This window comes from Pogona vitticeps, chromosome 12 (assembly GCF_051106095.1).
Source record: "Pogona vitticeps strain Pit_001003342236 chromosome 12, PviZW2.1, whole genome shotgun sequence".
In the NCBI taxonomy this organism is placed as follows: domain Eukaryota; kingdom Metazoa; phylum Chordata; class Lepidosauria; order Squamata; family Agamidae; genus Pogona; species Pogona vitticeps.
This window is the reverse complement of record NC_135794.1, coordinates 22,768,208-22,790,891: the sequence shown is the minus strand read 5'-3', so window position 1 is coordinate 22,790,891 and position 22,684 is coordinate 22,768,208. Positions and strand designations below refer to the sequence as shown.

General features: G+C 46.5%; 1 protein-coding gene across 2 annotated transcripts; it reads right to left on the bottom strand.

Moving 5' to 3' along the window:
• Positions 1 to 1,399: 1,399 nt before the first annotated feature.
• On the bottom strand, positions 1,400 to 22,094 carry MINAR1 (membrane integral NOTCH2 associated receptor 1). 2 transcript variants are annotated; one of them, XM_078381133.1, is made up of 4 exons: positions 21,792 to 22,094; positions 13,349 to 15,692; positions 9,729 to 9,983; positions 1,400 to 7,410 (listed from the first exon to the last, which is right to left on the bottom strand). In XM_078381133.1, exons 2-4 carry the CDS (start codon positions 15,644 to 15,646, stop codon positions 7,213 to 7,215), a joined length of 2,751 nt encoding a protein of 916 aa, XP_078237259.1. In that variant the 5' UTR covers positions 15,647 to 15,692; positions 21,792 to 22,094; the 3' UTR covers positions 1,400 to 7,212. The 2 variants fall into 2 exon arrangements, with proteins under 2 accessions (XP_078237259.1, XP_078237260.1); XM_078381134.1 differs by having other exon boundaries at positions 21,317 to 21,838.
• Between the last annotated feature and the right edge of the window lie 590 nt (positions 22,095 to 22,684).

The window sequence follows — 22,684 nt, the reverse complement described above, 5'->3', positions numbered from 1 at the left end:
AGGAGTAGATGCAATGAACCACCAGTGGAATTTTGACTTTGTCCGTACCTAATATCCCATTACTCCATTGAGTTGACTGCAGTTGGAATAGACAGTTGGATTTAGCCTACGACGAAGAACCACCCATCCTCCTTCCCTTACTCTGGTCAACAAACCAGGCAAATTCTGCTCAATGAGATTCCCACGCCTAGAGCTTGGGGTTACTCACGCCCCACTGAAAGCAATGGGGTTTCAGAGACCATATAATTTTTCCCCATCAATTTCAGTGAGACTCGGTATGACCAGGAGAATCAATTGAACACCTCTGAGTAAGACAAGCAGGATTGGCTCTTAAAGGTCATTGGACATTACTAATTTCTTGCAGTCCTCTTTAAAAAAAATTATTGTGTACAGAGCAATTTTACCTATAAGGCATTAATCCAAAGGGGGGGGGACCCATAAAGAAATGCCAGCACGTTCATTATTATTTTGAATAATACAGTCTAGTACATTTTTTTCTCCATCACACTAAGGATTATAATGTACCTATAGCTGCACTGATATTATTATTACTGTTATTGTTATTATTTCCATACAAAACTTTATAATGTAGAATGCAATATATAGTTATAGCCATCGTAGTGATTGGTACACAAGATAGAATACAATAGAGCTGCAGGTCATTACTGCCAGACAGTTTCACCGTACAAAAATCAAAAAATTAAATTACAATTATTTCAATTTTTTTAAAATAAAGGTCCACCTTCCCTGAATCTCAGCACACACTTTGAGGTTGGCCTTCATTGGGTAAATTTCTTAAATGTCTTCTACACCCTGTTCCGGTAAGGAAGTTCTTCACACATGACATGAATGCACTGTGGCCCCTTGCATGAAGCTTTTTGGGTCCTCCCGGCAGTGAATAACTACAGGTACAGCAGGATCCAATACAGTGCATTCAGGGGGCAAGGGGGAATTGTTGTAGGTTAATAATATTGCTTAGTACCAGGGAAATGCCCTGGACATCTATGCATATTGGAACTTGTTAACAGGAGCTCAAAATGCCAAGGGCAGGGGATGTCTTCTGGAATAAACTCAGGACCTCCAAATCCTGAGATATGGAGCATATCCCCTGTGGATGCTGAAAACTGCACATAACAGTGACTACAATACATAGCATACCAAAAGGGGGAAAATCCGGGGGGGGGAAAGGTATTTTCACCCTGCATTACCAGAAATGGCCACTAGAGAAAGCCAGAGACCATACTATGTAGTCTTCAACACCAAGAATACATAGCATGGTCTCTGGCTCCATCTAGTGGCCAATTCTGGCAAATACACCATGAAAATACATTTCTATTTTTTTTTCTTTTAATATTTTCAAACTGTAGATAAGTGAAACTGTGGATACTGTTTCTGTAGATACAGGGGGTCCTGCTGTGCTTTCAATATGAGTGGTGGGCAGTAAGGGAAACTGCAAGCAATAGGTGGCCTGCGTCCAGTTGTGTGATACTCCCAGGGCCCTAGGACTCCAATTTCCATTTCCTTTCCTTCTCTCCTGAGAAACAACATTCCATGGATGCTTATCTATGCCGTCTGGATTATTCTAATACTCCAGAGCCCTATTTTGTTGCCGATTTCACACAGGACGAAGACTAGGAAGACATGTTAATTCATGGTCCTTTGAAGACTCGTAAACAATCTCCCCACCTTTAGTCGCTTGGTGTGTGCGGTTTCCCCAAAGACAAAAACTGAGTGGAGGCAAAAATTGCCTCAACCCATTTATTGCATTTTGCTATGAGGTGTATTTTTGCCTCAGCGAATAGAATATATAGGGCATCCTCCTCCCCCCCCCAAAAAAAACCATTGAAAAAACAAAATCAATTTTAGGGAATCCATGGTGGAGTTTATCAGCCTGGACTGTCAGACGCTGGCAATTAGGTGACACAATTTTGAACCAAAAACAAGTAGCAGTCGAGACAATGAGAGTCTTGGTCATGACAATGGGGGACACAAAGATTCAAATCAAAACATGCAAAGATTCTGCTCAATGGCAATGTTTTTCATTGGGCCTTGAAAACTGAGTCCTTCACATAAGCACCTGGTAACTAATTTTAAGGATTTGGAAAATAGTTTAAAACACCTATAAAATGTATAAGCTTCAGATAGAGGTTGGAAAACCACATTGAAAAAGTAATTTGCTACGGTTATAGTTCCCAGACCACACAAAGGAGTTAAATGCCTTTCCAGGTATATTTTAAAAGATGTAACTCTTTACATTCATGTTGCTTTGATGTGACTAAATAGTTTCTTTGTAACTAATGTAAGAAATGTGGATGCTACAGGCTGCTGAGAAATACACTTTGGGCTCGGCCACCCCACTGTCTTTCATCTTGGCCAACCACAATGGCCAATGAGACAAGAGAGTGAGGGACAGGCTGTGATCTGGGGGAATTTTGGGGGTGAGTCTCCCCCATCCTCATCTACAATCTACCTCTCAGCAGCACAAGCCAACACCTCAACTGTGTGCTGTTCTTCCTTCACTGCAAAAGGAATTTTTGGTCCAGTTGCAAGTGTAATGCAATTTAATCATGTCTCAGATATTTGGGAAAGGAATCTGTGGTTCTCAAGTAGTTATTTGTATCTCATTGCTTCCAAGCTCTGGTTTCAGGCTGCTCAGAAGGGGGTGATGATCACGATTCAGTTTCTTCCTCCACCTCCCTCCAGCAAGGACAAGAAGGGCACTAAGAGTAGTGGATAAAAAGTAAATGCTCTTGAATTCCAAGCCTCCAGATCCCCTCCACAGCCATGCTGACTGTGGCACCATGGAAGGTCTCACCCCAAGGAGAGAACTCTGCTCCCTCTTTGATGGTGTAGGTACTTCTGGGGGAGAGGGTGGACAATTCCTTACAACAACATTCTACACGTGGGAAATGACAGTTTTTAAACCTGAATGTATGCAACATCTGCATGAAAGCATCAGGAGTCCATGAGGGTTAGGCAGTGCTCTTATAGAGGAGGTGGGCAGAGCCCAAGGTTTTCCTGTACAGACGTTGCAGGCCAATCCCCACAGGAACAACCATTACTGTAAGTGGTTCTCCAGCTGGGGTCCCCAGATGATGTTCTTGGACTACAGTTCCCAGAAGCCCTTATCCCTTGCTGTCCTGACCATGATTTCTGGTAGCTACCATCCAAGAACATCTGGGGAGAGCCAGTTTGAGGACCCCTGCTTTAGGGTGAAACCACATGAGCCTCAAGACCCACTCGGGCCAGTCATAGTCATTCAGCCTACATCGCAGGGTTGTAGTGGGGAGGCGAGTGACCAATGCGACTTTACAGTCATTGGATGAAAGATAAGCAGGAATTTAATAAACAGATTTTTTAAAAAAAATAATAAAAAAGTAGAAAAAGGAAATGGAACACACTCGTTCTTCGGTTAATATTGAGGAGCTGTCCAGGGTCCTGAATCTGATTCCTCAATTTAGGTTAGAACCTTGTCTCTCAAATAGGTTTAGCACCTTGAATAGCTCTTTTAAAGCTCATAGGAAAACCCAGAGTGGATTTACCACTCCCAAGGAACTGGAGTCACCAGTCTCCACTGTTGTCATGGATGACCCCTGCCTTAGACTTGGCCCTATGTTGCTGCCTTCTTGGGAAGGGACACCTGGTTACCATACACGCAACATCAATTCCACTTTAATCCAGAACCAACACTAAACATAACTAGAACTTTAGGTGGGAGACTCTGTGTCTCCCAACACAAAACAGAACCTATGTTCTAGAAAGAGTTCAGACAAAATTTTGCTGATTTCCCTCTGCTCATGCTACATCATTGAGTTTTACAGTTATTTTCTTTTTAAGGAAGAAACAGAGAGAGAGAGAGAGGGAAGATCAGAAATAATGCTTCTATACATAAGTTGCAGTCCTAAGCATGCAGGGAGCTTCACTCCTCTGAGTAAACACATATAAGATTGCATGGTTAATCGTGTCATGTGCCCCTAACTCCTCCTTTATCTGAAACTGCTTTGTTCTGCTTTTAGTGGTTGAATTCCTTTACACATAGCAAAATTTGCATTTGTTATGGGATGCTGGATTGTTCTGTAGCATTATTCTGTTAATGGAAAAAAAACTTAAAATGTAGATTTTTTTTAAAAAAAGGATCTATGCACACACCTACACGGAGTTGGCCCACTGAATCAGTGAGATTGGGGAGAAGTCAACTCCTCCATAAGTTGCAGTGATTCAAATAGGCCTACTCTAGTGGCAACGTCCTACACTGAAGTAGAAACAACTCGAGTATGAATCCATAGGACTTATGGAAGAGTTGACTCAAGCAAATCCTCACTGATTGAATAGGCCTACTCTAGTGGAATTTACAATGCTAAAAAAATAATAATTAGGATTTCAGACAGTGTTTCTAAACCCCATGCCTCAAGGAAGGGAAACCTTTTTCATGAGCACTTCGACACATGATGGCACACTGTTTTTAAAATCTTGTGCCTGGGGATGAATCTTTGGGAGTGTGAAAGACCCCAGGTCACTTTGGTGACAATAAAGAAGCTCCATGATTTGCAATCAAAAGTTGTGTTTCATGGACCATCAGGGCTGCTGTTCCCATGCAAGTTAAGCTTGCTTACTCCTATTAGCAACCATCCCAGGTATTTGTTCACATAGCTCTGTGTAGAGGCGATGGTGGGCTGGTATTATGCCATTGACTCCACGGCCAAGTATTCTTGAAACCACCTTTCCTGGATCCTGATCCAGACAAGCCAGTGTACGATCAGATGGTTAGAAAGGTCTGCATCCAATTGTTCCAGAAAGGGTCACTTTAGTGGATGCAATCTTCCGTAAAGTGACTCATCCATCTGCTGGAGAATCGCTCAAAAAGGTCCAGCTCAGCCACAGATTGAGGTCAGTGAATTTCCCTCCACATTGTGTGGTTGTTGGGACCACTCCACAACTGTTCCCAATGACCATCTATTTCCCTTAGTCTTTGTTGCCTAAATCCCACAGACACTAAGCAGACATAGGAACTATAATTCGCTTTAGATGCATGGGGAGAATTTTTCAGGACAGGTCCCTGAAGAGCAAAGGATGCCTGCAGCTGTCTGATCCCAAATAGAAGCCCAGAAAAGTTCCCCCACTTTTCCTCCCTATGGACAACAACTCCCAGAATCCACCAGAATTCCCAAAAGCCAATCCAAAAGAAGGAACAAATCCAAGCACTTCGAAAGATTCATGCTCAAGAAGACTAGACGGAACCTCAGATAAACCATCTTGGAACATAGGAACAAACCTAGGTTTGCATCCAGGTTTCCATCCTGCAAAGAATCATTCCATTCTAACTCTCCTTGTTTCAAAGCAGTTGGGTCACATGTGGAGTATTTAGGTGCGCAGAGATCAAGCAAAGAGGAAACAGGCAAACCAGTATGGTGTACACCTAAAAATACATGATGATGCATGCATTACATAGTCCTGCCTTCTGGGTAACATTGTTGGACCGATATACAGTAGAACACCTGTATCTGTAAGAGATTGGTCCCATGCCCCCCAGCGGATGCTGAAAAACACAGATCACAGCAAACATTGTTATAATAGCGAACACGATACATAGCATGATCTCTGGCTCCCTATAGTGGCCAAATCTAGTAGTTTCATCTTTAGAAATAAATATTTGGGGGATTTTCCTTTTAATATTTTCAGACCGTGGATAAGTGAATCAGCGGATATTGATCCCGTGGATAAGGGGGTCATACTGTATTTGTTTTCATCAGAAAGAAAAATAAGAAGAGTTCTTTTTTTAAAAAAAACAGCAATCCTATTTGCTGACTTTCTAAAAGGCACCAAAAAAGGGGTTCAGGCCACCCCCCCTTCCAACAAGTTTCAAGGGAGGGGGGACAGGTTTATGTCAGGAAGCCGCAGCCCTCCACTGATTAAAGCTTGAAAAAAAAAGAGAGCTTGTTTTGGACTACAAACACACCAACACCACTAGCAGTTATTGTTGAGGAGGTGCAATCCAGAAAAGGATTTTTCAGTGCACCCAAAAGGGGGCGCTCAAGGCATACTAACTTGAACAGTCTTAAGAGCAACACAGAATTATTGCGATACATCGGTACAACACAGGGTTCCTTCTCATTGGCCCCAAATAGGCAGGGGTTGGAAAGCCAGCATTCCTATGAGCAGTTTGTGTGGACGTGACTTCCACATCCACGACCTCTCCCCCCCTCCCGGGGCGTAAAGCGAATTTATCTCCAAATCTCTAAATTTGAAAATATCCTGATTCTGGCCATCCATCACGTTTTCTAGAAATATAACGTTAACACAACTGACTAAACAACACAAGAATTGCTTTTTTTCAACAGAATCTCTCCTTTTTTTGGTTTTCAGCAGGTGGCACTTTACCGGACATTAGGGGTGGTCCTTCCGATGCCATCGGACCACAAGCCCCATCATTCCTCACCTCTGGAGGTTGGGGCTGATGGGAGTTGTAATCTAGCATTATAGCTGTTCGGGTCCGGCCCCCTGACCTACACACTCTGAGAGAACGAAGGAAGGTCTTAGGGGCACGACCAGGTTGCAAAGAGCCCTTATCAGTTCCCAAGGCAGGAACACACCCATCTTGTGGCTACAGAATCTGCTTTCAAAACTGGACAAACAAAGAATAGGTAACACAACGAAAGAGACACTACCCCCCCTCCCACACACACAAACAATACATTCGTAGCATTGACATCTTGGAGAGCAAGACCACCGGTCTTTCTCTCTCTTTCTCTCTCTCATAAAATGCATATCGTACAGGAGTTACCAGTTGTCTGTATAACTTCAGTAGAAAATTTTGCTTGGGATGAGAGGGCAGAAGAAGAACACGCTTCGCATCTATTTCCAGGCTCACAAAAATCTTCTTTTCTTCTCTATATCAGTTGGAGGATGGGGGGAGGGAAGGAAGGAAGATCCACTTACGATAATATGTAAAAAAAATGCAAACCAAGTTATTACGCCTGCCAGGTGCTTTGCTATTTTAAAACAACGCCCTTCTTTTTAAAGTAATAATAATATTAATAATAATAACAACCCACACGTGTGTTTGTGCTCATTTGCTGGGATCTTAGATTCTCTCCCAACAAATGGTTTGAATTTGTGTTCGCTTTTTTTTGCCCGCGAAGTGGTTCTTTCAAATGCTGAACGAGATGCCCAGGGCACATGACTAGGCGGCGATGTATTCCTCGAACCTTGAGTTTATGATTTCATAGTACATATAGGGACGACGATGACCAGGATGACGGTACAGGCAGCTGCTGTGATCAGAGCTGCTATTTTGCAAACTTTCGCTCTCCTAAATTCCGCTTCTTTGCGCTTTAATAACGAGTCATAGCCCGGGGTGTATATATCTTCCATCCAATACTCCAAATTGTTGGGATTTAAGGATTCTTGAGTCTGGAAAATCAAAAGAAGGAAATCCATTATTTCTCCTTTCTCTTGGGCTTCCTGCTGTAAGACAGGCAGATATAAACTTTAAAATGAAGACCAGGATCCAGCCCAAGAAAAGTTTTTTTTTTTTTTTTAGTCCTGTTGCTCTCAAATTGATTTCTCATACTCTACTCCACCATCTCCAACCTAAAATACTTCATTTGAAGCCAGTCACTGTGATTTCACAGATGGTCAAAATACTACAGAATTTGCTCTGCTTATAAATGGGTGAATTAGAAGGTGTTTTTTTTACTAACCACATGGTGCAAAGGCTGATTCAAATCAGTCCAGGAACAGTCTGAACATCCCCAGTAGTTTCCTATTAGATTGGCAGAGGCATGACCAGAGGAAGGAAGAATTGGCAGAGGTGGGACCAGTGGAAGGAATGAATAAAGAGGGGCTATGAGCTGGAATGTGAATCACATCCAGTATAAAGGGGGAACTCCCGCACGAATCTGCTGCACCTGTATGAGCACTGGCAGCTATTTCGAATGTAAGACAGGCTGCAAATCAAATTGCGCTGTAGTCGTACCCTAGCTAAATTCGCCATTAAGCCATGAACCTCACTGAGCCACCTTTGGACAATCAGCCTCTCTCAGCTGACCTACCTCTCATGATCGTTGGGTGGAAAAAGTGAGAAGTAGAGCAATTAATACTGTCTGTCACGTGGTGGAGGAAATGTGGGGTATCCAAGCCATTTAAAAGCACTTCAAAATGAAGAAAAACATTTCAATCCACCAGCCTAAATTTTAGCGGCTCTGAAGGATGAAGAAGCAAAACAAAAATGGAATACATAAGCAGAACGGATGTTTATATTGCTGCAAAAAAAGAGAAAAGATTAAAATTCTCTGTCTAGACAACCCAAATGATGTGAAGGGGGAGAACTAATTTCAGCAGCCCTTTAAAGATTGATGCATATTTCAATTGGATTTTTAATCTGTTTTTTAGAGCTAAATCCAATTTTTATTCCTTAAAAGAATGGGATGTGTTAAGTGAACACATGTATACATCCTGTTGATTCAATAGGTCTTTTCTATTTGGGTTAATTGTTGTGTCTGCTTTTACTTGATTTTCATTGTCACTTCAAACTTGGTTCGATAGCTCAGTGGTTTAGGTCTCTGGCTTCAGAGCCAGGGGCTAGGAGTTTGATTCCCCCACTGGGTGCCTCCTGGGAGAAGAGCCAGCCTGGGTAGCCTTGGGCCAGCTGCACAGTCCCACAGCGCCCCTAGTGGAAGGGAATGGTAATACACTTCTGAGTACTCTCTACCTGGAAAACTCTGAAAAGTGTGACTATAAGTCAGAATTACCTTGACAGCACATGATTTTGAGCATCGCTTGTTGGCAGAAAGGTGGGGTATTAATATAGCATGTTCAGGATTCAAATGGAGTTCCTTTATATCATTGTGTTTGGTTGATATTAGCTACATTTATATCCTAAGAAGCTCAAGGCATTAGATGTGACATTCCACCATTCTGCCCACCCAAGGATGGGAAAGGGGGCTGGAGGAAGAATGAGTGGCCCAACATCACCCAACAAAGTGTGTGGCCGTGTAGGGATTTTAACCTTCATCTTCATCATCTTCCGATTCCCCTGAACTCCTGCATCATCAAGGCAGGAGTTCGGGGGCATCGGCCAAACTGCAGGTATGAAAACCGATTATACTGGCTCTTGGTCCACAGACACTGGGATCACCTTTTCCAAATCTACAAATGTAATAAGGTACCTTAGTTTTTTTTTCTCTCTCAGCCTCCATAGCACATCTGTGAAATGGGGCTGAGAATACTGGCCTGCCTTATAGGGTAAGTTTTGGGCAGTGTCAGGGCCAGCATTGGGGATTGGCATCACAGGATACCCCTCTATGCCCTGGCTCTCCAGGGCACACATGTGAAGCAGTAGCAAGAATACCGGCATGTGTTATACAGTAGGACCCCCGTATTCACTGGATCAGTATCCGCTGATTCACATATCCACAGTGTGAAAATATTAAAAACACTAAACAAAAATTGTAGAAATATGTATTTCTAAAGATGAAGTTACCAGAATTGGCCACTAGAGAGAGCCACAGACAATGCTATGGATAGTGCTTGCTATTAAAACAGTGTTTGCTGTCATCCGCATGTTTCAGCATCCATGGGGGGCTTAGATCTGATCCCTGGTGGACATGAGGGTCTCACTGTAGTTTTACGTGGAGGTGGGACTGCCCTCCAGGACCAGCAGCTGAGATCGCCTGTTCAGTAGAGTCCATGAAGACGTAAGTTATCACCAGCAAAAACCCAACATTTACCTGTAGATCCAAAGAAGCCAGTTTGCCTTTCTCGCCTGAGTTTCTCGTGTATTCCTCGATGGTCCAGGACGGCTGGGTCCTCTTGACTTCAGCCAGTTCCGTCAGCCGCATGTCTGTGTAGAGAGGGTTGGTCTTCATGTGGGACTTGAGCGACGCAGGGTACGGGTGGGGGCTAAAAACCTGTTCGATCAAGAAGGTATCTTTCGGTGGTTTCGAGTGCCTGTGCGGTTGAGGGATCTCATATTGCCGGTCTGCCTGCAAGGAGGGACAGAGACTTAGAGAAGGGAAGGAGGCCATTGGGAGAGGATGACAGACTTAGCTAGTCGCCCTAGGCGATCTGGAATTCCTTACAAGGAATGCTTATGGGAACCTGTGCCAGCCAGTGAGCAAAGAGAAGAGATTGGCTGAGTCCCCTTGGGAGGAAACCTGCCATGATGGAGACACCATCAAGAAGACATGTCTCTACTTTTGGACAAAGTGATCTTTACTCATGATGGGCCAGTGATTAGGGCCTCCAAAGTCAATAGTAAGGCTCGGGTAAGGTCTCATGGGTGGTTGTGGAGAAAGAGCATTTCTCAAGCAACCTTGTTTTTGATAAGACTCCAAAGATTAAAACCAGCACTTTAAAAGGGGTGTAGTTGAGATGATGACCAGGAGTTAGTATCGTACAGGAGTGGGCAACAGGCTGCCTGTAAGCCCCATGTCAACTCACAGGACCCAATCTGCCACTCAGCACCCTGGGGGAACCATAGGGCATGTCAGAAGAACCACCCTCCCCCCCCCACTGCTCCAGGAGGCCAGAACACACCAACATCTGGAACCCTGCCTCTTCACCAAGCATCCCTTTTACATGAGGAAAACAGTAGGGTAGAAGGCTCCTTTCATTGTGCATGGAGCATATATATACTGATACTTACAACCACCACCACAACCTTAGAATGGCAGAGCTGGAAGGGACCCCAGAGGATCATCAAGTCCAACCCTTGTCAAGGAGGCCCAGTGGGGAATCGAACTCCAAACCTCTGGCTCTGCAGCCACATCTGCCATCCAGTAATTCTTATGGAACAAGCCAACAAGTTACAGAATGTACATCTTTCACAGCCCACAGGCAGAATCCTATCAGTGGCTTGCGCCTGCATAAAGGAAGTCACACTAAGTTGCGAGAGGCATTTGCTGCCCCTTAGTGGGATTCTGATTGCTTCCGTAAAGGCCAGGTTGATTCCACAATGGGTCACACGGGCCAAGAAGACAACTAGACCTTTACCACCACAACGTACGCCATTGTCCTCACACAATTGTGAAACTGGCTGTTGGACTCTGGCCAACCTCTCCCTCTCTCTTTCCTCCTACAAGGACACACCTCAGACAAGGACAACTGAAAGTCGTTGATACATTGAAAACACTAGCCTATATTGACATGTTGGCGTTCCAGTGTGCTTCGCTCTGATTTTCCGGCCGACGACAAAATCAAAACCACAACCTGCCGATGCGCATAACATTTCCTACAAGAAGATCAAGGGTGAAATGTTTTGATGCAGTCCATCAATCCCTGAAGCTAATATACAGCATTCTGAACTATTTCACCCTTGGCATTATCTTTTATTAAATTTTACACGCGCTTGCTAGACAGGGTCTTTGCTTTCCAGGGAAAGTATTTCTACAAACCTGCTTAGGAATACCTGATCGAACCTCTGTCCTTTATCATAAACAGTTTACAGGGAATCATGTGTCTTAACATGGCAACCCACTGACTGCCATGGAGTGTGTATGGCACACAGGATCCACACCACTTCAAGGGGGGAAAAAACGGTTGAGTCTAGAGTGATTGTTACTCTCTCCAGCAACGACTGCTTGTTCGCTACTGCCTCTGATTTCAAAGAGAATCCCACCTCTCTTTTTAGCTTGCTGTTCTCCGTTCACTGTAAGTAAATGAAACTTTTTATTCTTTCTCCTACTAATGACTCAGAGTGAGTTACTGAAACTGTAAGTGCCAGGTGATGAGAAGAAGAAAAAAAAGGGGGGGATTAATCTGGGGAAGTCGAAGCTATTCTGCTCTGTGAATCCCTCCACTTCTGCTCCACGTCAAGAGGAACCTAACCAGAATTTCAAACTTGGCAACCAACGCCACACAACCAGAATTTTGAACGGCAATGGAAAAGTTGCCTTCACCGCTTAGAGGATTGGAAATGGTGTGTGTTTTCTTCCACTTTAGTCCTTAGCCCCCTGTCCGTTCGGGAAAGAGAGGAGCACAGAGATTTCCTGATGTGTGGTCCGGTCAGAATCGACTTACAGAAACCCTAATACAACTTTCAAGGCAAGTGTGTAATTTATGGTGTGGTTTTACCAGTTCCACGCCCCTCCAGAGTGTTTCCATGGCCAGGCAGAGATTCAAACCCAGGTCTCCTGAGTCCTAAATCCTTGTCAGCCACGCTGTCCCCTACACGCCAATTGGTATTAAAAACAGAGACACAGATGGGAAATCTATCTGAGAATCTCCAAGTTCCACCGACTGCATGGCGCTGTTACAATTTCCGCGTTTCCAGGAACAATGACTTCTTTGTTTAAAACCCTCTTTCACTGGTGGTCTGATTTAACAGGGCGGTTAGAAGAGCCATCTTTGAATTTCTGGATAGTGCAGTGGGGTTGAGGTGTCTTACTGTGGAGCCAGAGGTGGGGAGTTCGATTCCCCCTCTGTGCCTCCGTGACAGGGGCTGGACTTGATGATCCCATGGGGCCCCTTCCCACTTCTGCAGTTCTAAGATTATAACCAGAAGTGACAGCAAAAGTGTTATGTGTGGATAGATAGCTTTCTCCCACCTTCTGCTTTTTTTTCCTTTTCTCACACCTTTCACTCTTAATGTAGATCCACTGTGTTCTGTTTTGTTTGAAAATAATTTTACAAAGGTGGTTAAGTTCTTAAGGACCAAAATAAGCCTAACACATTTTCCACCTGCCTCTCGTGAACTCACACTTCTTGTGATGATTTCTCACCACTGGATGAGATTTCCAGCAAAGAATTAGCACAGAGGCTACCCTATGAGGATAAATGGCATTTTTTAAAAACAACCCACGTTTGCCGGTTTGCTTATGGGATGACGTAGGGGTGGTTGCAGCTTCACTGCATCTCTCCACCCCCCGAAGCCCAATTTCACAGACTAATCTTCCACAGGTTACAAAATTCAGTGCATAACCAATTGTGCAACCAGGCCCACGAAGGGGAGCTGGCAGGAGAGAGGTGGACGGAAATCATGCAACTGCCTTAGTACGCAAGATTTTTTTCCCATTCTGAGCATAGCTCCTGTGATATATTAAGCCTTTTGTTCATTCCAGTTGAGAGGGGCAAGCCATCTCAGATAACAAAATTAATGTATTGCTCATTGGTGGGTTTGCTGACACCCTAATGTGTCTTCACATCCTGGATATATCTCCGGGAGGAAAAAGACAGAGGAGTTACAAAAGCAGTCAATAATGTACTCAAACAACGGTCGTCGTTATGCACTCAGCACCGGCTACAGCTTTGGCAACTTCCATATTGGCATCAGATCCCTTTGTGCAGTCAGGTTCAAAACAGAACTGGCCAAACGGAAGTTAAAGAAAAAGAAGAATCAAAATACAATTACCTCTTTGGACTTCCTGTGCCAGTCTTTATTTTCCTCCCCGCCTCGGTCTTTCATTTCTTCCTCCGTGATGCCCGCTTGGTTGGTATAGGTGATTGCCCGCCAGTCTCTTGGGGAATTAGAAATGCTTGCTATCTTGGATTCAGTGGCGCTGTTTTCCTCCGTCAGTGATCTTGAGGACCTCCTGGTGAATAAGCTTTTCTTTAAGGCTTTAACTCGGAGACTCTCGCTGTTACTGCCGCTGGCATCTGAACAGCACCAGTCCGGATTATTTTCCAGTTTGCCACCATGGGAGGAACTGTGGCATGAAAATATCCGAGGAGAGGTACTTTCTTCCGACTGAGCTTCGCTCGTCAAAGAATTAAGATCCAGGTGGACGCTGGCTTTCTCCGGCTGCTGAATCTTTTGATCCAATATGTTTAGTTTCCCCAGGACTTGGGAGATTTCATCCCTGACGCTCGAGAGAGACTCCAGTTTCTTCTCAATCTCCCCGATCCGGAGAACCAACTTACAGACGCTGGTTTTCAGTTCATCGTCGGCGCTGCCGAGCTCCAGCCGAGAGGCTTTGTCCAGCTTGTTGCTGGCGTTCCCATTGGAAGTCTTTGCTAAGAGGTGTTCGGGAGAGCTCTCGCAATCGGACTTCTGTATCTGAGAGAGAGAGCCCGTACTGTTGTAACAGGACGATTGCATCACTCCCGTAGAGCCACAGACACTCATGTCGTCCAGGAAACGGAAAATGTCACTGATGTCGTCGCTTACGATTTCCGAGTCGTCGTCCGACGGCTTCCGAGAACGGTGGTCCCCGTATTTATTGGGATTCGGGTGGCCCATCTCTCTGCACTTTTTGTGCTCCACTCCGGCTTGGTCTGTCTGCGTCCCCACGCTGTTGGTTTTATCCATACTTAGCAGCTGGACGGAGGTGCAATTGATGCTTTTGTCTTTAAATTTTTTAACGGGCTCGTGGCTCTCCACTTCTAAAATGGCAGGAATGTCTTTGGGTTTATGGCTGTTGGGTTTCATGACGTAGCTGGACTGGCTCATCAGCTGTCGATCTTTCGGGCCGAGATAAGGTTGGTGTCTCTCGGCCGCTGAGAAATTGGAAGACTGCCCGTTGGAGCCTTGGTATCGCGCGTTCTCCTCGGACTGCTTCCTGTTAAAAAATGATCTCTCAAAATCAGGTACTTCTTCGGTATTTAAGCTCCAACTCTTGACAGGCCATGGGGTTGGCTTGCTGGGTTTCCCCAACCACCGCTTGGTATCTTGCGAACCAAGAACTGTGGTTGGGCCAAAATAGGTAGAAGTCTGGAGATCATCCAAGCTTTCATGCTTGACCCGCCTCTTATCTGGTATAGGGGAATAAATGGGGTTCAAGTATTGACTACTGTAGGGCATTTCAAAGCTGTGGTTGAAGAATACTGGTTTGGAACTCTCCTTCCTGCCCGGAGGGTCTACCAGATCATCCTCCCCTTTGCTAGTGGGCGATACCAAGCTGGGTGAGATGGTTAGAAGGTTATGAAAGTCCTCCTTAAAGATGTTCCGTTTCTGAATGCAGGACTGGACGACAAAGGGCTCATCGTTGGCAATGAAGGCTTCCTTAAGGCTGGCGCCGATCGGCAAGGAGTCTTGGTCCGATATCGATTCGGTCTCTATGTTCATGGGGAAATAGGTGCTCTGCATCTCACAAGGGGGAGAGCTGGCCATGTTATAAGAGGCCAGGGCCTGCAAACGGTCAAGAGAAGCAGCCCGGCCTTTCAGTTCCTTATTGACGCCGAGCAAAAAGTTCGGCTCCGAAGCCGGGACGAATTGCGGGCAGTCTTGGCAGTCTCCCTTCCTGCATTTGGAAGGGCTCACGTTTGAATAGCCCCGGCCGAACTCTCCGTCTCTCAGTTCGCAGTTCAGGACACAGTCCACCAGGTTGCACACCTCGGTGTCCGATCGGCAAGACTCCAGCGACTCTTTCTTCCTCACTTTCTCCCGGGCCACCGGGAGCTTCTCCTTGGCCAGGCCCCCGTTCATCTGTATCAGGTTGAAGATCGTCACGATGTCCGCGGCCACCATGATCTTCTTCGACTGCTGGTTGTTGACGGTGCACCTCATCTTGTCCTTGAACAAGGTGGCGGGGAAATTTGGATCCAGGCAGGCGGTGTAGAAGAGCACGCTCCGGAGCTTTGCCAGTTGTGACAAATCAAACCTGGCACATAAGGATTTGCAGAGATCCTGGTAGGAAACCGTATTCTGTTTGGTGTCAAGTTCCTCCAGAATGTTTACCAAGAACAGAGAGGAGTCCTGGCCGCCCTCCATGGCGCGTGGCTGGCAGGTTTCGCCCGTGATTTTGTTTTATCCAGTTCTAAAGTGAGTGCACAAGAGAAAGCAAACAGAAAGCATGTTTAGCAAAAACAATACATTTTTAAAAAAGAATTACCTATGATATTGAAAGCACAACATGGGCTTTAAACATATCTGCCATCATACTCCCCCATATATTTATTTCACAGCTCTCAATATTTTAACCCGCTGACATTATTTTGGCCCATGCTTTGCAAAGTATGGTGGAGATGTTCTCCCAGGGGAAGCATGGGTGGCATGGTTTCAAATCTGCTTGAAGAATCGGCGGGGGGGGGGGGGGGAATGGGGCTGTTAGCCCCAAACGTTGTGATGGGACCTGGACTGTCCACCCGGCCCAGTTCTGAGAGTTTGATCCTGGTTTCACTTTCCTGGCTCCATCCTGCAACTCAGCCTGGGCTTTGCAATGTGCTGATGCCACAAAGCCAGGTCAGAGTGAAGGCAGAAAGCGTTCACAAAGTAAGGGCAAGTTACTAGCGGCTCCCAGAATCCCTCAGTCCGCATGGGGCTTGCAGGTCTCAACGCTGATTCATGGTGAACTTCAGGAAGGGAAGATAGGATATTTATTTGTTTGTTTGTTTGTTCGTTCGTTCGTTCGTTTGTTCGTTCGTTTGTTTAAAAAGATTTTTTACCTGACCTTTCTCCTTAAAGGGACCCATATATATATAACCATTGATAATATATAAATAAAATAGATTTTGTTTGCACAACAGAATTGGTGCCTCAGACACAGAGAAGCCTCCAATGTCCAAGCGCTCTCCTGGCCAACATCTCCCGTCATCCCCATCCACTTGCTCAGAATGATAGGAGTTGTAGTCAACCCCTTGGGAGGGCGAACAGGGTTAGGGAAGGCAGCTTTAGCAGACCCCTCCTGTTGCATTCATTTTTATCTTTAATCGCACACTGGGCTGCAGAGTGACATTCTTTCTGTATCCTTCACTCCCATCCCGCCCTGAGATGTGCGCCCAAGGCCACGGAAGGGAGAGCGAAGCAAAAAAGGACCAAATGGAAAAGAAGCCACCAGGATGGGCTCTCAAGGAAGATGACGGCCAGCTGTTTTGCATGATGGCATGTTTGGCTAATGGGAAGGGAGATGTGTGTGCCCGTGTTAGCCAAACCCTGCCTAGACCCAACCTTGACATAGTCGTACATCATGCAGTGTTATTGTTTTTTTTGCTTGCAGCCCTTTCATCGGTTCATCCCAGAAACCCGGACAAAAGGGACAGGAGGCAAATGGGCAGTAAGAACCCCTGCTTCTTTCGCCCGGCACCTGATCTTGCACTGAAATGAATTAAACTTCAGTTCCATGATATGTACCATTGCAAAGCCCTTCCACATTCTCCTGAAGCAAACCAGGATGTAGGAGAGGAAAGTAGAACGATGACCGTCCCTGAGGAACTGAGAGAAAGAAGCCCCCTTTTGTCCATCAAAATGCTTCCGTTTGGGTGGTCAGAGATGGAACAGGAGGGGGTTTCAGGGCTTGGAGAATGAGGCACCTTCCCAGACTTTGGCAATACAACTTTCACATTTTAAATGTGTGGGCCTCCGCTTCCCACTCCCTCTCAACTAGAATGCAGAAAAAAGCATGCCCATCAACCTGTTCCACCACACGGGCACCTTCACCTTGAACACAGAACTACAGATGTCTTGAGCCAGTGAGCCAAGTTGGGTACTACTGACAAAGGAGGAAAGAAAAACTTGATCCGAGGCAGCCGGTCCTGTACTGATCTCCCCAAATGAGTCCACACACAGATGATTCAGTGGGGCTTTCTGGGATCGGTTCTCTGCCCCTGTCCGAATCAAGTGTCTTCTCCAGGGCTGTCCACTTTGCAAGAAAGGACTGGCTTTGTCTTTGAAGAGAGATCGGTCTCTCCCTGACATTCAGGGTTTTCTCCCAACTGGTGCAAAGCAATCACATTACAGTGCAAAATGTGCCCCCCCTCTCTCACACACACAGCATCGCTTATAATTGGGACCTTTTGAATAAGATCCTCCGGGCTGGAGATGGAAGAGTCTTTGACCTCTACTAGGTTGCGTCGACTATATTCCAACCTCCCTGGATTAAGGTGGAGATGCTTTAACCAAGCACTAAAGGCTGCTGGAAAACTAGGTTGCATCCTCCATCCTTCTATTTTAGCTGCCCAAGATCTGTGGCTAACAAATGCCTTTGTTTTCCCAAACCTTCAGAAAAAGAACAAAATGTTAAAAAGGGAGGGGGAGAGATAAGGTTCTCTTTAAAAAGCCCCACCTGTGCAACAGTGCACAACATGGAGATACAACAGAGCTGGATCAACTAGCATCCTTTTTCCTAGTTAGCTGCAAAACCTAGGACCAATTCTAGGAAGAAATGCATCCTTTTCTTGCAAAAAATTCTAGCTGAGTGACCCTACAATCACCTTCACACGAGTGAAGAGCAAACACTACCGTACAGGAGACGCATACAAGAGCAGCATTATATAAAGCTTTACTGTTTATGTGAGCTTTGCATGCCAGTATGTTTGTATTTCAACTCTGGTGGAGACAGGAAGAGAGGCAGTGTGGAATAGTGGGTTCAGGGTCAGATTCGGACTCAAGATGCTTGGGTTCAAAATCCTGGCTGGCCTCTGAAACTCACACACCTGTGTGTATGTGTTGCAATGGTAAACCACTCCCCTCACCTCTCACACACCTTGGATCTTGCATTGATGTGTGCTGAACACACACATATATGACCTTAAGATTTTGTTATCTCATAATATTAACCTATCCTCCATCTCTTGCGTTTTGTCTTCCAACCTTTCCACGAGCTGGAAAATCGAATTTGCAATCTGCCTAAACAATCCAGCTTGTGTCCTTTGATTTTGAACCCTTGATCCCTATTCATGCCCATACGGAATCAAATCAAACAGAAACTGGTGGGATTCACATCCATGTCATCTGTATGGTTTTTAGTTGAAAGAGGAGGTTAGACTGCCATCTGTCCTTATTCCCCTCAAATTTAGGGGCTACTAACGTTGTTTACTTCTCTGATCAGGGACCCCATGACACCTTCAACCTTGCAACCATCCATATGTTCGCTTTACAGTAATGCGTTCAAAGGGACAAATTTTCTAGCAACTTCCAGCATAATAAGATCCCAACTCAAAACATCTCTTTGTGGACCTTTTAGTTGTTATTTCTTTGTTACATTTATATCCTGCTTTTCCACCCAAGGGTGCAAACATTTCCTTCCTGTTTTATTCTGACAATATGATTCTGCAGACTGCAAACTGCTTTGTCTGAGGCTCTTCTGAGTTAGTAGATAAAGCAGACTCAAAAAAGAAAAAAAAATTAAACCATGCCAATGTGCTGGAGGAAGCTCTCTCTCTCGCTCGCTCTTTCTGCTCCACTGTTTACATTTTCTCTTTTTCACCAAATCCATGTGTATCTATCTGCCGACCAAGGAAAAGGCGGCCGGCGCATGACAAAATGCGTTGTAGCCCATAAAACTGTATGCTGCAATAAATCTCTTAGCCTTGAGGCTGTGCCATTAAATGTGATTAAAACAGCCTATTTCCTGGGGAATAAGTCAGCACTGGAGGGGGAAAAAATCAGCATCATAATTAGAGCAGATGCACACACGCACACACACAGAGGGTTCAGAGCCAGTTCCAAATATTAAAAAAAAAAATTGCTTCCAGTCAACCTCTCTCACACAATGGCTTTTATGCCAGGCCACTGGTTCAGGGTTCCAGCGTCCCTTAAAATCCCCAGCCAGCCCCACACACCCTGGGGCATGGAGGAGATACATGACTGATAAGGTGCCTCCTTAAGGTGATCTTTATTCTCTCTTCCCCTGCTGGTGGGAGGGGGGCAGATAAGAAGGGAGAGGGTGAAGATTTTGAAGGGAGACAGGAGAAAGAACGACACACCACCTGGGAACTAATTAAGCAACATCTTTTGGCAAAGGTTTATCCCTTGCCTCCAGCCGGTGATGGGAACGAAAGGAAAGGAGGGTTCACCTTAGATGCCACTCAGTACAGCTTCTCCTTCCACTATAATAATAATCATAATAATCATCTGCCATCAAGTCCATTCTGGCTCATGGCAACCTTTGCAAGGGTTTTCCAGGTAGAGAATACTCAGAAGTGCTTTACCCCTCCCTTCCTCTAGGGGCCGCCCTGGGATTGTGCAGCTGGCCCAAGGCCACCCAGGCTGGTACTTCTCTCCCAAGAAGCACACGGTGGGGGAATCGAACGCCCAACCCTCAGCTCTGCAAGTGATAAGCCACTGGCCAGACCACTGAAATCAAGGCTCTCATGGAAATTGACGTGGTGGCGATAGCGGAAATGTGTAGCTTCTCCTCCAACACAGCAGAAAGGGGGGGGCTAGAGGGTGTACAACCCACTCTGTTTCCATGCACAGAGATTATTGTATTTGAGTGTCATGTTTCTACAACACACCTCCTGCAAGGCCTTGTTCCTTAAATAACCAAACGCCAACCTTCCGTGGAGAATACCACCTTTGCACCCGGTGTTTCCTCACTAGGCACCTCTTTTCTTCCCTTTTTTTGGCACAAGTTTGGAAAAAATAATAATGCATGGTGTTTCAAAGGCCATTTGCCCTTGTAGAACATAACTTTAAACTGATGGTGATGATTACGCTTATTATTATTATTATTATTATTATTCTGTTATGTAACTAAAACCCTGCATTAGGTAAGTGTTCTGTAAAGATGTGGGAGAGAGATTGGGGGGGCAGGGGGAGAGGGCACCCGGTCGTGGTGGAAAAATGGCTCAGATTGTCGTTTGATGGATGGATGCATCTCTCATACACAGAGAGACCCACAGACGCACACAGGCATGCTTAGAAGTATCATTTTACCATTCCCGGCAGAGAAGGACACAGACAGATTGCACACCGATGCTCCACGCACATGACGTTCATCAAAGCCAGTCTTGAGTTAATTTTTTTAAAAAAAAATTAAATCAAAGCCATGCGCAGGGGGGGGAAACAACCCCTGGGGATCCTTCGCAGCTAGTTGTAAATGCCAAGGGAGCGGGTCTCCCTAGGGAGGGACCCGGGCAAACAATTCATGCCCATTCAAAAGCCCTCCCCTGTGTTGCTCTCTTAAGGTGCGAAACAAAGATGACTTTTTTTTCCCAGAATACAACCGAGTCTCCCATCCAACACTGTTTCTAAAAAAATTAAAAATGAAATAAACATTGCAAATGAAACATAAAATGAAATAAAATACAATTCTTCCCCTCTGGCATTTCCAGAGAGAGAGAGAGAGAGAGAGAGAGAGAGAGAGTGAGAGTCCCTGTTTTCCAGATGCCCAGATGCCCATCTTGCAGGCAATGGGGCAGAGAGATAAAAGCTGAGGTGCCCTCCCTCTGGCACCCACTGATCCTCTCTCTCTCTCTCTCTTTCTCTCTCTCTCTCAGGATGTTGTGAGGACAACAGCTGGCCAGCAGCATGTGTGGCAAACACTCCCCCCCCCTCGATTTTGTCTGGCTCCCCAGAGGGAGCAGGATCTGCCAGCCGATGCCAATCTCCCTCGGAGGTGAGTTCGGGAGGGACTCAGGGAGGTTGCCAGGGCAGGGCAGGGCAGGGCCAGCTGGTCTCGAACCCGGACCCTCTGGCAATGGAAAAGTTTCTGGGACCCACCGGCGCCTTTCTCAGAAGAGGATCCAACCAACGACCAAGATCCCTGGCTGCGGGGGTGAAGAAGGCATGGCCGGAACACGTCCCGGTCCTTTGGAGAGAAGGGATCCAGGAAAAGGATCCAGGGGCATCTTCCAGTCCAGACGCGTCCAAAAAACCTCCCGGATCTGGCAAATCAAACGCGGTCGTCTTCCGGATGCCACAGGGCTGCTGGTTTCCTAAGAGACGGGGTCTTTTGGGGAATCCCTCTAGAAAAGACGAGGTCTGATCTGTCCCCCCAAAAAAAATCCTTTAACCCTTTCCAACCCCCCCTCCCAAACGTTCTTCCTCCCCCCCCCTTTCTGGACATCCACAAAGAGAGAATGGGGGGGGGAATCTGGAAAGCTCACGGGTTCCCCGCCTTCCAATCAAACCAACCGGCCGTTTTGGGGGGGTAGGTGGGGTGGGGTTTTGCCTCCCCCCCCCCAGTCTCTCTTACCTCCAACTCGCCTCTTTCTTTTGCTGGGGAGCCAAGGGGCAAGATCCGGGCGCGTGTGTGGTTTCTTTCCTTCCTTCCTCCTTTCCGCCCCTGTCTTTTTGTTTTCCTCCCTTTCTCCTCCCCGGGTCTCCTCTCGTTCTCACGTCTTCTGCTGCTGCTGCTGCTGCTGTTGCGGCCGGCCGCTCGCCACCGGGAGGAGGAGGAGGAGGAGGAGGGGGAGGAAGACGAGGGGGAGGGGGAGGAAGAAGAAGAGGAACCCCCCACCGGCTCGCCCCATGGCGAACCCCAAGGCGAGGCGAGGCGATCCCAGCCCAAGGCAGGAGAGAGGGAGGCCGGCCAGCGGGTTGGATGCAACGGGCCAGCCCGCCGGCCCTCCCTCCTTCCCTCTCCCCTTTTCCCCTCCCTCCCTCCTTCCTTCCTTCTCTCGCACACGAGCGGCCAAACCCGGACTGCGGAGAGCTCGTGGAAAGCCCGGGGTGGCTGTTTCCGGGACGCTGCCTCCCCTCCCCTCCCCTCCCCTCCCTCGCCTTTGTGTGTCTCTCGCTGGCCCTCCCCTCGTGAGGCAGGAGAGCGAGCAGGAGAAAGGATCCGACCCCCGGGCGGGCTGTCTGTCTGTCTGTCTCTCTCTCAGCCCTCCCTTCTTCCCCTGCTCTCTTTCCCTCTCCCTCCCGTTGCCTTTCCCTCTCCTCCCATCCCTCTCTCTCTCTCACCTGCTCTCCCTCCCCTCAATGCGTGCCTCTCTTCCTTCCCTTCCTCTCCTGTTTTCTCCTACGACCATGGAGTGGGAAGGGGCCTCGAAGGCTATCGGATCCAACCCCTTCCTCAAGGCAGGACTCCAAACCAAGGCAGATCCGACCGAGGGTGGTCCAAGTTTCTCTTGAAGGCCTCCAGCG

Coding starts and splice junctions, on each gene's coding strand:
- MINAR1 (XM_078381133.1), bottom strand. CDS start 15,646: ATGGAGGGCGGCCAGGACTCCTCTCTGTTCTTGGTAAACATTCTGGAG. Junction 9,984..13,348: donor GGCACAGGAAGTCCAAAGAG/GTAATTGTATTT, acceptor CCCTCCTTGCAG/GCAGACCGGCAATATGAGAT. Junction 7,411..9,728: donor TGGCTTCTTTGGATCTACAG/GTAAATGTTGGG, acceptor TTGATTTTCCAG/ACTCAAGAATCCTTAAATCC.